General features: G+C 39.7%; 2 protein-coding genes across 3 annotated transcripts; both read right to left on the bottom strand.

The window, feature by feature from the left end:
* Positions 1 to 3,968: 3,968 nt before the first annotated feature.
* Positions 3,969 to 9,023, bottom strand: LOC134795558 (2-iminobutanoate/2-iminopropanoate deaminase). Its single transcript, XM_063767451.1, has 3 exons — positions 8,760 to 9,023; positions 4,978 to 5,207; positions 3,969 to 4,191 (listed from the first exon to the last, which is right to left on the bottom strand). Exons 1-3 carry the CDS (start codon positions 8,846 to 8,848, stop codon positions 4,049 to 4,051), a joined length of 462 nt encoding a protein of 153 aa, XP_063623521.1. The 5' UTR covers positions 8,849 to 9,023; the 3' UTR covers positions 3,969 to 4,048.
* Positions 9,024 to 13,209: 4,186 nt separating this feature from the next.
* On the bottom strand, positions 13,210 to 15,640 carry LOC134795460 (E3 ubiquitin-protein ligase rnf146). 2 transcript variants are annotated; one of them, XM_063767306.1, is made up of 6 exons: positions 15,473 to 15,640; positions 15,305 to 15,396; positions 15,068 to 15,221; positions 14,782 to 14,973; positions 14,321 to 14,516; positions 13,210 to 13,285 (listed from the first exon to the last, which is right to left on the bottom strand). In XM_063767306.1, the coding sequence occupies exons 1-6, from the start codon at positions 15,489 to 15,491 to the stop codon at positions 13,225 to 13,227; spliced, it is 714 nt and encodes a 237-aa protein (XP_063623376.1). In that variant the 5' UTR covers positions 15,492 to 15,640; the 3' UTR covers positions 13,210 to 13,224. The 2 variants fall into 2 exon arrangements, with proteins under 2 accessions (XP_063623376.1, XP_063623377.1); XM_063767307.1 differs by lacking the exon at positions 13,210 to 13,285 and adding an exon at positions 13,753 to 13,912.
* Positions 15,641 to 15,951: the final 311 nt, after the last annotated feature.

The raw sequence follows: 15,951 nt of genomic DNA on the forward strand, positions 1-15,951 counted from the left end.
CTTTTATAGACGTGGAGGGGGCATTTGACCGCACCACGTATCAGGCAATCAATATTGCAGCATCTAAACATGGCATAGAACCAACAATCTGTAGATGGATTGGTACTATGCTAAATAGCCGACTAATAAAATCCTCCCTTATGGGAGATGAAATATTAGCTACGGCTACGAAGGGTTGTCCACAGGGTGGGGTTCTCTCACCAACTCTCTGGAGTCTGGTAGCTAACTCACTGTTGGAAGAACTAAACAAAGGCCCAATACATACGGTAGGGTACGCAGATGATTTAGTGATTCTTGTAAACGGGAAATTCCCGGGAACAGTATCGGAAATCATGAATAAAGCACTGAAGCAAGTGGAAAGATGGTGCAACTGTCATCAACTCTCCATAAACCCAGGCAAAACAGTAGTAATACCGTTTACCAGGAAAAAGACCCTTAATGGCATGAAGCAGCTGAAGCTTTATGGAAGGGTACTGGAAATGTCCAATGAAGTGAAATATCTAGGCGTTACACTAGATAAAGAGCTGAACTGGAGAAAGCATGTCGAACTAACAACCACCAAGGCACTTAGAGTGTTTGGAATGTGTAGATCGGCTTATGGCAAAACGTGGGGTCTAAACCCAAAGGTACTAAGATGGATCTATACCATGATGGTAAGACCTATCATCTTGTACGGATGCCTGGCATGGTGGCCAAGGACACTAAAGAGCACATGCAGGGATGCCCTTATGAAAATACAAAGAACGGCATGCATGGCTATTACTGGCGCGTTTAGAACGACGCCAACAGCGGCGATGGAGGTACTGCTAGACCTCTCGCCGCTACACCTAGTGATACAATCTGAGGCGCGGAAATCGCTACACAGGTTGACCCTAACAGGCCTCTGGAGCGATAGTAAGCCAAAGACCATACACACAAACATGGAATGCGACAATTTCATGAAAAGGATTACGAACATGGGCTGCGATAAGATGCAACCCAAGTTTGTGTTCCATAAGAATTTTAACGTTAAAATTCCAACAAGGGCTGAGTGGACCGAAGGTCTTGAAGCACCAATCTCTGATGAAAACGACATTATATGGTACACAGATGGGTCTAAGACAGAATCTGGTACGGGGGCAGGCATTTATGCAAATTACTTTAGTAGTAGTATAAGCATGGGCAATTACGCCACTGTCTTCCAAGCCGAGACATTCGCTATAATTGCCTGTGTGCATGAGAATATAGTTAGGCGAACCCAAGGGAAGAATATCTATATACTCAGCGACAGTCAGGCCGCTCTCAAAGCGCTCGAAGCTCCCAGAGTGGACTCTAGACTGGTATATAATGGCGTCCAAGCTCTGAACCAGCTTGGAAGGCAAAACAGGGTGCAACTGGTATGGATCCCAGGGCACGAGGCAATGAAAATGCAGATGAACTCGCCAGAGCCGGATCTGTAAGCAACCTTATAGGTCCGGAACCATTCGTGGGGCTCTCACAGGGAACCATCACAACGGCTATTAAAGACCATACCAAGACCAAACACCAGGAAGAATGGGATAGTCTGACGGGTCTAAAGCATGCAAAGCTCTTTATGCAAGGAATAGACTCCGGCTGGAGCAAAAAGCTTTGGAAACTTAGCAAAAGACAACTCCAAATCATAACGGGGGTGTTTACTGGCCATTACGGGGTCAAAGGATTTCTGGCCAAGATGGGACACTCTGACAACACCGATTGTCGTATGTGTGGCGAAGAGGAAGAGACAGTAAGACACTTAATGTGTGAATGTCACGCCCTCGCCAGACAAAGAATGAAGGACTTTGGAGCAGGATACCTGGAACCAAAGGACTTTAAAACGCTACCCATGAGCTCCATCATCCGACACATGGATATGGTGGGAAAAGCTCTTGAGTAGTTGACGGATCTCTTCTAGGGGGTAACTGCACAAAAGATCCCTATGGGTCGAAGTGTATCCGCAAGGGCCCCCGAAAACAATAAGATAAGATAAGATAAGCTTAGTAGCATCGTTAGCAGACGTTTCTGCTTGTTAAAAATTAAAATATTAGAAAGTTTTAATGTGTAAACGTGATTGTAATAAGTGTGAAAAATTATTCGTAAGGATACTTATATTTATATCCATGTTACGTTTCTCACCTTGTCGCGTATTCCAGATTTTGACGCGTATTCAAATGTAAGTATACCTATGCATATCTGGAATTAACATTATCTATTTATTTATATTGGTGTTAAGTAACTTTTCTATTGGGACTGCTGTTGAATAACTACCTAAAACATATTATAACATAACCTAACGACGAATTTAAGGTACAATGGTTTAAAATAACGTGGCTTCAAGTTTCGGTCCTATGTATAAACACGTACAGTTTTACATTGGCACATGGCTTAATTTAGTACAGGATACACCGCCCAAAGTCATGCTTGTTCATGAAACAGGCTTTTCCCAACTATTTATTTTTCATTATGTTTGTTTCATGAGTATCGCTTTGTTGTTATTTTTGTGATTGCATGTTTTGTTATAATATAATATAATTGATAGTTTTCTGAGTGTTTGAGCTGTATCTAATATTCTAATTCTAACCATATTTTATTCTAAAATTCAAAGGCTGTTTGCGCTTGCTTCTTGGCTGTGTTTTGGTTATCAGATTAGTAATGATGCGGCAGTCGTGTAGGAGCAGACGGTTGCTTCTTATGGCCAGAGGTGAAATTCAAGAAAATAATGTCGACCCACAAACATCAGCAGCATCTCAATAAATGAAGGACTAGTAATTATTAGTACAATCTACTTGTACCTCATTTCAGTTTTGTATTACATTATGACATTTTAAAGGTCTCTAATAGCATTTGTACTTAGGTAGTGCAATCTAATTGTGCAATTTTTTAGTTTTATACAACATTATTAATCAAATATATCTAAAAATATCTCATTTGTTTTCTTTTAATAAATAATCCTGAATCTTCGTTGTATTTTTATAAATTCCTTTGACGAGATAAATCATAATTTGATACCGTTAACTAAGCAAAAAAAAACATAAAGTACATAATTGTGCTTTTTCAGCTTCGAGATCGGTCAGTAACATGAGCACAACTGTGTACTTGTGTTTTTATTTCTTAGACATCGTAGTGCAAAACTAACACAAAAATCATAAGTACACACTTATGACATTTAATGTTAGTAAAGATATTTTTATTTTATTTATATCACGAGGCAGTAAGTATTTTTTCTAAATAACTTATTTAAATAAATAGATAATCGAATAATTTACAACGCATAAAAATTCTGCACTATTACTTTGTTCATTAACAAAAGTTTCAACTTTGTACTTTGAATTTAACCTATTTGAACAGGAGTGCAAAGTTTTTTGGCTTTTTCTCGAAACTTACTTTTTGTCAGTTATGGTTTTTTTTCTTAAGGCGGCAGAATTCACCACACGACTGGGCGCATGGGTGTGAATAAATGCGATTTTCACACCCATGTATCGGCCCCCTTCGCCGTGCTCGTAAAGCATGTCCTTACGAAGTAATATAATATAGGTCTATGATTGTCCGCTATTGCTTCCACATTGCTTCGGACGTCCGCTATTTTCTTCGCTTTCCTGCCTTTTGTTCTCCACTTCGCACCGTTATCCGCATCCTCTTTAGTGAAACCCTCCTACTTAGGTAATAAGGTCATAGAAAAAACTGATATGAACTGTACTGTTCCGAAAAGTTAAGAACACTTATGATAAAAATGCCCACAATTTAAATACACCCAACCACTACGTCAGAAGCGGTTTTGGCCGATGCCAGTCACTAAAAGAAGATAGGTTCCAGTATCTTACATTTCGGGTACAAAAGAGACATTTATTTTTATTTTTCTGTTGTGTTTGAATGACCCTCATAAAGTCTACTTTTGTACGATATTTACTTACTCATTTGTGGAAAAAATAAAACAAATCGATGAACGAATAGGTAGGTAAACAAAGTCTCGGAGAGTTAAAACTCGTATATATTCACGTGAGAACAGAGTACAATTTTATATTTTGGATTTAATTGTGTGGTCTCCGGCTAGTCATTCTTTCGAGCAGGGGCACGGGCCCGCCTCGGCGACGACGAGGTCCCCGCTGAGCGCGATGGCCTCGATCTCGACGGACGCGCCCGCCGGCAGCTTGGCCACCTGGTACGTCGCACGCGCTGGACAGTCTTTAGGGAAAACTGGAACAGTAAACAACAGTTATTCAAGTAGTCTAATAGTCTACTGTACTAAACCTCTAGTATAAGATCTCTGCAGAAATACAAATTTGAGAAAAAATATAGCAGGTATAGTATAGGTACACCATACCTTCAAGAAGTAGGGAAAGTTTTGAACTTAACAGCCATTAGGTACCGACAGTCTTATTCCAAATGCAACTTGTAGAATTTCACACTGATTGCGACAGTTTAACTACATATTATTTTCTCTATTAGATTCAGTAGGAATGCAGTTCGTCTTTGTAGATTCTAATAAATAATTTAATGAACTGTTTTCTTGTTATACCTAACCTAACTATTAACCTAACCAATTCGTCGCTGTTTTTTTTACAAACGGCAAAACATTGCCGTTGATTTAAACAGTTGTTACTTTCTTAACAAATAAACAATCGTTAATATTCAGCTCGCCCGTTTAATAAGCAGTTAACACGGAACGCGGAAACAAATCTATGTCACGGAGATCCTAAACGATGGCAATGAAATAGTGTTAATTGCCGCAATTGGGGACGAAATCACGACATGGAATAAAGCACGGTAAGGTAAACCGTGTATTTGGAAAATGTCTTCTGGACAAATCTACATACCTGAGCCGTATTAGGAGAAGTAAAATTGTCTCCGGTGGCCAACGCTCCTGCGCAATATTGCTGCTTCTTTTTAAATTAAAATTTGAACTGTTTATTATAATAAATATTACAAATTACTCTTATAATAAATGGGTATCTAAACTCTGATTGACACATACATACATACATTCTGAGTAAACCTGATTGACAGCCTGGAAATCTGCCATGTCCTGTAGTAGGATGGTGGTCTTGACGACGGACTCCAGCGAAGCGCCGCCGGCCTCCAGCACGTGCTTCATGTTGGTGAGCGCCTGCCTCGTTTCGGCCTCGGCGCCGCCGCAGACGAGCTGTGCCTGGGCATCCAGGCCCAGCGTGCCTGACACGTACAGTGTCTTATTGTCGACGAGGATGGCCTGGCTATAATCAGCAATTTATAATGTAAGTATACAGAACCTAATTAACACAAAAAAAATCTCAATTCAGCCGCATGGAACTCATGGTACAGAGATAGTTGACCCCCCTTGCAAACAAAATTTCATGCAGGGGGGTCCATTATGAATTAAAAACCAATCGTTTCTAGAATGCAATAAGCTGCTTCTGTGTCTAAGGTATACTTAAACGTTTGATTTTATTCAATTTGAGATCCGCACCTGGAGCTAGAAGAAGATCCAAGTTAAAATGTAGGCACTTTTACGCCTGAAGTCCAATGTTTTTAAGTGCGTGTACCTAAACACGACATCACCCATAAATTATTTTAATTTTAACAAACGCGTAAGGTCCACGCCCTGAGTTGACCCGACGGACTATGTTCAAGCTTCTACAAAATAAGATGTTAGACCTTTGTAAACGTAGCAATCAAAACCATCAATCAACACCCTTGCCTTTGACTTGGCACGCGATAAAGCGGAATCCGACACAAATTGCGAACGGAATAACGTACAGTCAAGTGTAAAAATATGGGTGCACACATCATACTCAAAAATATATCCCATAATAGCTCTTATGTCAGCGAATTGAGAACTATGGGACATATTTTTGAGTAAGTAAGGTCAGTGGCGTAACTAGGAGGGGGGGGGGGGGGGGGTTGGAGGGGGCACGTGCCCCGGGCGCCGTCTAAGGGGAGGGCGCCAAAATGGGCAAAAGACTACCTCTCCGCCTTGCCAAAAGGCAGCAGGGAAACTGTTGTCAGTCGTATTTACCACCACTGTGAAGTGTGAAATGCGGATGGTATTCTGGCCCACAGCGCAAAAGAGAAAGCCGATCTTTTAGGTACTCTTTTTGCCTCGAACTCGACCTTGAAAGACGACGGTAGCGCCCTACTACCCACCATCCCGCAGTGCCAATACTCTATGCCAGAAACTTCTATCAATCAGAGGGATATTCGGCGGGAGTTGCTATGCTTTCGTTTTATAAGGCGAGCGGGCCGAGTGCTTCAGAGTTGTGTTTCGTGTTAGCGCGTCTTTTCCGTTAGGGGTCTCCTGTCGAAGTTACCATCTTATGGACTGTCCAAGAGACTACCTATGCAAATGGATCGCTAGCCCTTTGTCCGGCAGTTGCATATGAGCCGTAGTAGACGGAACCTGGCCGCGTAGCCAAGATGCCAATCGCTTACGCTCTGTAGCGATCGAAACGCAACTGTCACTGTCACACTAATAAGGAAGAGTGATAGAGAGACATAATGCTTTTCGTTGTCGAAGCGGTAGCGATTGTAACCTTGGCTAGGCCGGCTGCTCCAATAGCTGCTGCTACTGCATATCTGTGACATGTTGTCTATCGACGACATTCATCGATATGCGGACGACAGTACTATACAGGGATGGCTAAAAAATAACTACATTCCCGTTGCCAGGGAGGTTTTGGGATTATACTGAGCAACTTTTACTACGGGACCAACCCCGAAATCGCGAAAAAAAAGTTTACCCTCCAATAGAAAATGGACCAGCCAAAATGTAGGAAACAGCCAAATTTTTTTTCGCGACTTAGGGGTTGGACTCATAGTTAAAGTTGCTCAGTATAATCCCAAAACCTTCCTGACAACGGAAATGCAGTTATTTTTTAGCCACCCTGTATACAGGCTGGTCCAAACTGGTTATCAGAATATACCCCATGTACGAGTATGTTAGCCGATTTTTCGTAGTTTTCGAGACTTTTAACTTTTGTTAAGAAATTCCGGGGTGAAGCTTTGCTTTGCTTTTATGCCTTCTAAAAATTGTTCGTGGTATTTGCACCGATAACATGAAATAGCGATGGGGAAGTGGCCCCATAAAATAATAGTAGAAATAACAAAAGAGGTTTTTTTTTACGAATAACTAATTTGGAAGCTTTCCACCTCAGTTCCTTTGACCGGCGTCTTTGACAAATTATGACTATTAAGTAGAAATGAAATCGCTTGTATTTTTTATTTATTTAGGTATTTAAGGGCAACATCTAAGCTTGACATGCTTGAACGTAAAACTTTGTCTTTTTTCCCCAACTCAGCCAAGTGAGGATGCTGATTTTTTTCTAGCAACTGCGCCGTTTGTCAAGGATTATGTTACAAAAAGAAACATTTAAAAAATTTCAATAGTTTTTTTATAAATTAATTGCTTCACCCCAGAATTTCTTAACAAAAGTTAAAAGTAATAGAAATCATAACTCGAAAACTACGTAAAGTCGGCTAACATACATACCTATTCTAATAGCCCACAGCGTGAGTAATGTAAAAAAAATTTCAAGGTTTGGACCACCCTGTATAACACATGCCGTGCCAACATCACTCGGTCTGTGATACTAGAATGTCGTGAAAAACCTGTGTCAGGTATCGAGAGCATTCTATCCAGAGTTTCGGTGTGGGCTCGGGACAATTTAGTCCAATTCAATCCCACCAAGACTCAATTTTGCGCGTTTACCGCTAAGAAAACCTCATTTTTCAAGGCATGACCCTTCCCATGTCAGGGAGTATTGGGAGCGTCGATCGGTGTTGACATCTCCATCAGTGACGTCCAATAATTTCGTAGCCACCTTGCTGGGTGGGCTGCGCTCGTATCCAAAAAAACTCGGTGTGCTCAATAAAGGGAGGCGGTACTCTGGGGTAGACTGATCCCATATATTGAGTACTGCTGTCACCTTTGGACAGGAGCACCTGGATGCCACCTTGGACCCTTCAAATCAGTCCAAAGGCGCGCTGTACCTATGAATAGTCTACGGTCCTAAACTCACAAGCGATATTGAACCTTTAATTCTAAGGAGATCTCCAAAAAAGAAGTTTATAAGTTTTAAAATGGTCGGCAACGCGCATGTAACACCCCTGGAATGTAGACGTCCATAGGATGCGGTGACCGCTTACCATCACGTGCGTCGTAAGCTTGTTAGCCACCGATGTACTAAAAAAACATAGGTACACTGTATTTGTCTAAATTAAAAGTAAACTTATATTAAAGCAAAAAAATAACCCTTTCGTTTCGTTAGTTCATTTCGTTTGGGGGGGGGGGGGCGCAAATTTGGTGTCTGCCCTGCGGGCTCAGCACGGTTCCATTTTTATCGACTATCACTATGCGCGTCCCTTTCGCACTTACATACTTGTTAGAACGTGACAGGCATGGTGACAAGGGATAAAAACGCGACCGTGCTAAGCCGCCTGGGCGCCATATCCTCTAGCTACGCCACTGAGTAAGGTATAATGCACTATATGCACCCATATTTTTACACTTGACTGTACCACCATCGCACTGACTTTACCTAGCTAGAGCAAAATTAAGGTAGGCATGTCCTTTAAAATATGTAGTTTACATACGCGAGTACCTACTCTACCTACCCTTTACTCACCTGCACATCTCAATAGAAGAAATAATACCTACAAGACAGAGGTTAAAAAAGTAGATGCGAGTAAATAGAATGGACGGTCTTATCGCTAACGAGCAAACTCTTCCAGCAAGTCAGACAACCATACCTTTACAAATTAAATTAATAATTGGCTAACACTTAACTAACCTGTACGGTCCAACGGGCTTGTATATGTTCGGTGAAGAAACTATGGTCTTCGTCGCCTTGTTGTGGACATGGACCTTCTCTTGACTCATTTTAAATACTTCTAATTTGTATTTCCTAAACTGTTTCAAAAAAGCCACGACGCCTTTATAAGTTTCAACTTCGTAATGATGTTTGTACGACCAGGGTTAAAAGTTCAACGTCGGCGCGATAACGTTACTATTCAAGAGTATTATCAATTAAGCAAATAAGAATACAATGAAAAACATTTACTAATAGTTAAAAGCGGCGACACGCAGATGTCAATGAAACATTTTAAAGAATGCAAAACCTTCTGGCGATCCCAGAAGGTCTTAACATGTTCTTGAATGTTTATGGTGACGATTATCAATAAATATTTGTTCTACAAGGAGGCAACTGTTGTTTAACCTCTCGTGCTAATATTGATACCCTAGCACAGTGGTGGGCAAAGTACGGCCCACGGGCCATCTCCGGCCCGCGAATGGATTTTATCCGGCTCGCCGCCGGTCCTATGAAATAATTAGTATATGGCATTGGCCCACGATTATCAATTTATCACAAATTAAAATAAATTTTGGCTGCAATTCTGGCCCTCCACTTAAATTTTCTAAACTTTATTCTGGCCCCCCATGAAGAAAGTTTGCCCACCACTGCCCTAGCAAGAGAAAGAGTCCAACATTAAACCACGAGCGTAGTGACGAGTAACCTACTAAACGGTGGTTACGTCTGTTTAGTATGTGGTGGTGGTAGGTGTAGTACGCGCTTTAAATGGGATATGTGAACGGACGCAAAAATTAAATTCCCGCGCGGATGTCAGTATTAAATTTTGTGTGTGGGCCAAGTGTGGACGCTAAATGAGATTGACGCCAATTTAATTTATGATCTACTTAATTGGCATTTCAATTGTATCGTCCGGACTGGTCTCTGGAGTCGATTTCGCAGATCTGCGATCTCGACTAAACACTCGCGTTCGCGGCTTCGCGCCGCGATTCGCGCACGAGTGTGCAGCGGGCTTTAAACGTTGGTCCAATGAGTTTTCATATCGAAAGTCGTGCATATTCGGTACCAAAAAATTAACTTCGCAGTAAATACGGCTTTAAAATTATGTAGAATAAAATGAGAATAGTTTGGTGGAAAATAGCGCGAAGATGAAGTGCGTTGTCGTATGATTGGAAGTTTCAAAACGCACCCGAACGCACTTCAATTGACAGATTGGCTGACTGACAGGTCGTGACCACGGACCTAGAGAGTAAACCGGACAGAGTACATTAGCCAAAAAGTGTGTCCACATGAGAAGTCAAGGTGGGCCGTTGCATCTCTTTCTAATTAGGGTGACCATAAGTCATATGTATGTGGGATATTAGGATAACATTGAATAAATAGTTTGGCCAGGATCTTTTCTTATTCGTGCATAGTTATAGAGAATCATACTGTATTTTCGCTGTACTAGTATTATGGCCTGAAAAGGGATGGATATAGTTTTTTTTCTCTCCTGTAAAACGCTTCACACAACCTTATAGGCACTTAATTTAGTTGTTCTAAAAGCTGTTGCTAATAGGCGCACTGGACCACGAACATGGTGGATCGTCAGGAATGTGGTCCGCCGTAACGTCTGTCAAGAACACGGGTATGAGTGAGAGAGATAGAGAGACAGATATGGTGACAGAACCAGAGGGTCTACCGCGAACCAAGTTCGACGTGTTGCCTCTCTGTCACACTTACGTACGAATTTACAAGTGCGACAGAAAGACAAAATGTCAAAAGTGGTTTGGGGTAGGCCCTCAGGGCAGTGGGGGATTTACAGTATTTGCCGTCCTAGACCCCAGGCCCTGTAGCAAGCACTAGACGCCCCTTTCTCAGCACCCATCATATAGACTGCCACCCTAGGCCCGGGCCTACTCGGCCTTAGAGCAAATCCGCCACTGCCTCAGGGTCGCGTGGATCCGCTACGCCCGTTTGTTATCGTTTTTAACTAGGACGCTTATCACTGGAGCATAAATTAAATTAAAAAAATAAATATCATTTATTATCAGGCGACTAAGGCCCATAGATACATACCTTACAAACTAACATACGTACAATAGTAAAAATCTTACAAGCTAAAAATTATTTCGGCGTCATCGAAAACCATAAACACCGAAGTTCACAAATTGTGAGCATCTTTCTCTGTCACTGTAATTACTCCTTTATAGGAGTAAAAGAGAAAGATGCCCGTAATTTGCGAACTTCGGTGTTCACGGTGTAAAAATAGAAGAGTCGTGAAATGTAAAGAAACTAGTGATGTGCCGTTCCCAGTAAATTTTCCAAAGAGGGTAAGCCCCCATTCGCACGACAGCTTTTTCAACGCGCGTTAAAAAAGCGCTTGAATCTGTCCGCACTCTAATTTCGACTTAACGTCCAATGCTTAAAGTCGAAAATCCAACAACGCTTGATAAAAAGCGCCACCGCTGTCGTGTGAATAAATACACACGTATCCATTTGTGTCATTCAAACGCTTTTTTAACGCGCGTTGAAAAAGCTGTCGTGCGAATGGGGGCTAAGCCCTCATTAGCACGAGCGCTTTTTCAACGCGCGTTAGAATGAAACAAATGGAAACATGTGTATTTGTTCACACGATGGTGGTAGCGCTTTTTATCAAGCCTTGTTTTTTTTTCGACTTTAAGCGTTGGTCGTTAAATCGAATTTAGCGTGTGAACGGATTCAACCCCTTTTGTAACGCGCGTTGAAAAAGCGCTCATGCTCATGAGGGCTAAATTCCCAGTAACGTTTCTGGTATCGTCCCAAAAGTCAGTAAATTACGATAAACTTCTATTTTTCTTTTATTATCTATGTGTTTTTTTATAATTATAACAATTTATAAATGTGTCTGTAATGTTTAAGGACTTTGGATTTAAATTTTTGCAATTATTTATTCTGTATTGGCTCTCATTTCACCAATTTAAACATGCCGAAATAAATACAGACCTATTTATGAAAACGTACGTTTAAGTACGTAATAAGAATTGTGTAAAACCATAAAGGAAGTGGTAAAACTGGTTCTCATCGTGCCGACATCATGGTCACCCTAATGAGTTTGACAATGTCTAACTTGTATTTTTATCGTAAAATGTAATAATTGTGGCTTCCTTGTGAAACGATATTACACAATTAGAAATTATTTCACTCCCACAACCTTTAACGCAACGTGTTTTTGCATTCACGTGTTTTGTTATATGTCATCAGGTTAGGGATACCAATTAATATTCAAACTTACTACTACAATGTCTACCATATCAAAATTAGTGTTTTTTATTGTTGTGCACATGCTTGGTTAAATCAGTTAATAATATTGACATCATAATTATTTACAAATTTCCTAAAAGATATCAGAACCGTACTCTGAATATAGCACTTAAATAATATAAGAAGGTATTTAATTTTAGTAGTATATTGATACAAATACTACCACAATGGTATATTTTTAACATTGGCAACATGTGCGAGTGAGACACCGCGGCCCACCTTTGCTATCTCAAGTGGACCGTTTTCTCTGTACTGGTACGAACGTCTTTCTGGCTCTGTGATAAGGTTCAATTTAGTATGGCAAAAAAAAGTGACAGTTCACTCCTTCTTATAACTCCATGGTCGTGACCAATATTTTGAAGTTAATCAAATATAACCTCACATATTATTAAATTTGGTCTTTTCTCTCCGTAATTCCGAATTCCTAATAACATAGGATACTAAACAAGTGAGTTTTATTACTGTAAAGAAATTGAACATACGTTTATTACTTATTTTATGTTAAGTATCTCGTTTAGTTGATCTTTTATTTTTCAGGTAAAATGCAGAGACTGATATCATTAGCAAAAATGGTATCAAATCTTAAACCTACTGTACCTAATGGAACTCTTAACATAATACCGTCTTTCTTCAGTACGTTTCGAAGCCCTGTTCTCCAAGAAAAGCTATTACCGACCTCTTCGCCGATATTTAGTCAAGTCTGTTCGTTCAAAGTGAAAGGTCGCGTTCGAAGGCGTTGCAAGGACTGCTATATCGTGGTGCGAGACCAGAGATCGTATGTTATATGCCCAAAGTTCCCTCGTCACAAACAGATGGCTATGAAACCCAAACCTCACAACACATGGATTTTGACACATGCTACCCAAAGCCCTGTACGCGCTTGGTGAATTTTGTTCAATAATTTATTATACATTTATAGAATATTTAGCATAAAATGTCCTCATGTAATTAGGTGTGAAGATGTGAATAAAAGATAATAGTAAAAATCTACATATAAGTATATTTATTTAAATTTTACATCTTAAATATAAAAAAAATAACAATGTTGGTTTAAATAACCTGTTAATAACTACATAAATAACAATTGTATGACTTACACTACAGAAATTTTGCAGGTTAAAAAGAAAACTGAGATTTATTTATAACACTTCTTACAGCTTGTATACTAATGTGAATTGAAATTTACTGAAGTCTTCTGCTGTGTGTTGTTCATGTCAGTATTTGATCTGTGGAGGTATAATATGTAAGTGTTTTACACAAATGTATAATGCATATATCAACATGCTAGCCTAGCTATAAACCAGAGGTCTCCAAACCAAACTGGCCTCCATGCAAAGTCCAGCCTGCAGAAAGTAAGCAACCAAACAAGAGCTTAGCCTAGGATAGTAACAACAGACACAAAAGCCTAGTTTTAAGTCAAATTTATTGATAAAATGACATATTTGGAGACTCCTGTAGGGCTACCGCCAATACCGAAAATCGTCAATTGCGGGCATTTTTCTCTGTCACTCTAATTACGCCTTCATTGGAGTAAAAGAGTAAGATCCCCGCAATTTGCGAATTTCGGTTTTCGCGGTAGCCCCTCTGTTCTAAGCAGTCTACTAAAATGACAGTAAAACCCGTTTAAGAATCATCTTATAAAGGTACCAGATGAAAAAATGCATATTATAGTCACAAAAATTTATTATTTGGGACATAAATACTATGCAGGAGATAATTTTAAACATAATCATAGTAAGTGGATTCTACTGTATTATTTAGGACCAATACCTTTAAAGGCTAATAACCATAGGTATGTCTTAAATCATGTGTCCTCATTTGCATGCCTGGTGGGATCCACTAAGTTGATTGCACTATAAAAAAAAATTACAAAATTTACCAATAGTAAGACAGAATTTTGAGTTATGCCCACTAGTTACCACTAAGTTGTTAGTGTTACCAGTAATAACAGCTCTTAATTTTATTACATGTTACATGAAGACGGGCGCAAAAATATCTGACACAATCTTATTTCTACAGCCATAAGAGCATGTCACATATTTTTGTGACCTTCAAAGAGTAACATATTAATTATTGCAGGTGACTGTACCAATAAACATTAAAGCGTTTGTTCAGTTTTAGGGGCCGTTTACTAAATCGGCCATCAATGGAAGAAGTAATATACTATGCATTTATGTATTTTAGTCAGTATTGAACATTAAAACATTTCGGTGGTAACAACTGAGAATAAAAATTCAAGTTGACCCTTGATTGGTATTTACCTGGTTCTGTGAACTAATTCATTGACTTCATTATCTTGAGAAGTGACCTCACTGACTTCACCATCATCACTATCTACAATCTCCACTGGTTCAGCATCATTACTGTTGTCATTGCTGGTTAGATCAATAGTGTTTGAAGTCTCCGATTCATTCTTAGCTTCATTAGTGGGATTATCAATTTTTATACCAGCAATACCTGAAAGATAAATAGGCTGTGACATAAAGTATTCCCTTTAAAGGCCATAACTGACTGCAAATAAAGCCGCATAGCATGTGGCTCTTTGGAGGTACAATTGTGGCTTTTCAATTGACCCATAAAAATTAACAATTAAGACTATTGGCTCTTTTCCTTTTGCCAACCCCTGGTGTAGGGTGTAATTTGTTTTGGAAGGAAACAATAATTTAATTAAAAATATGTATTAAGAAAAATTTACAAATTAAATGAATATATGCATGAGTACCTTTGGCTGGCAGTGCAGGGGTGTCTCTCTGAACTCTGCGTCTCCTGGTCCTATCATTCTGTCGCATCTGTACCATATTTTGAAAGTTTATTCTGTACACAGCTCCAGCTAGTAGTAATGTACACTCAGGGCTTCCAGCATTATATGAATTTTCTAATTCAATATTACTCCTCTCATCATATTTCCACCACCCTGGTAGATACATAATAACTTATAACAGATTGCAAGAAGTAAAACATAGGTGTTCGGTTTATAATATTATTAAACCTAATAAATATGTACATACCATTCCTTCCTTCATAATACCATTGGTAGCCTTCATTCACTTCCTCAGAACTAGCTTGAGGGGAAGCTTTCTCTAAGAGTACTGGATGGTCCAAATAATCAGGTGGGATTTCTGCTCTGCACATTGCACACTTTTTATTCTGAATTGCAACTCCCTGTACATCACAATAATAAGAATTAATAATCAGGAAGTTATTAGATATTCAAAGGAATAAACTTCAAATTTCCTTCAGCTCACCTTTACACAAAGAAAACAAAAGATGTGTCCACAAGGAAGCTGGGTAGGATGATGGCATTTTTGTAAGCAAACTGCGCAATCTTGCTCTGCAACTATAAAATGTTTATGTGAATTTAAAACCCAAATTTTGTTTCTATGGTGTCTAAATAGTATAGCAAATTAGTCTACCTTGCGGGTCATTACTCATTGCGTTAACTTATAACACATTTAAATAACAATAATAGACAATTCAATAACACATCACGCGTTACTGTAATATTGCTTTCAAATTACACTAATATGACAAATGTTTAGTAGAAACTTTCTTCAAAAGCTGGGTCACCTAGTCAAAGCCCAAACAATATTATTATGTCAAAAAATTAATGGAAGGAACTGTCATACACCATCAGTGGTACGTTCGGAAACAATTGTTAAAATCGGCCTTTGATGGCTCCTCTACACGATGGGCCAGCGTCGGCCACTCCAAGGGACGAATGTAAAGCCCCTGCTACACGGCAGCCGACAAGCCTACTAACCGTCTGACCTTGGTCTGTCCTTGGTGTGTGGGTCCGTCTGAGTTGTCTGGCTAGACGGTGGCAAACCACAGTGTGTTCAGAACTCGCGGACGGACAACACGTATTGCAAGCGCACAAATTGGCCCCTAACTT

Source organism: Cydia splendana, chromosome 12 (genome assembly GCF_910591565.1).
Source record: "Cydia splendana chromosome 12, ilCydSple1.2, whole genome shotgun sequence".
NCBI classification, from domain to species: Eukaryota; Metazoa; Arthropoda; class Insecta; order Lepidoptera; family Tortricidae; genus Cydia; species Cydia splendana.

Coding starts and splice junctions, on each gene's coding strand:
- LOC134795558 (XM_063767451.1), bottom strand. CDS start 8,848: ATGAGTCAAGAGAAGGTCCATGTCCACAACAAGGCGACGAAGACCATA. Junction 5,208..8,759: donor AAGCCCGTTGGACCGTACAG/GTTAGTTAAGTG, acceptor TGCTGATTATAG/CCAGGCCATCCTCGTCGACA. Junction 4,192..4,977: donor CAATCAGGTTTACTCAGAAT/GTATGTATGTAT, acceptor TTACTGTTCCAG/TTTTCCCTAAAGACTGTCCA.
- LOC134795460 (XM_063767306.1), bottom strand. Junction 15,222..15,304: donor TTTGTTTTCTTTGTGTAAAG/GTGAGCTGAAGG, acceptor TGTGATGTACAG/GGAGTTGCAATTCAGAATAA. Junction 14,974..15,067: donor GTATTATGAAGGAAGGAATG/GTATGTACATAT, acceptor TGTATCTACCAG/GGTGGTGGAAATATGATGAG.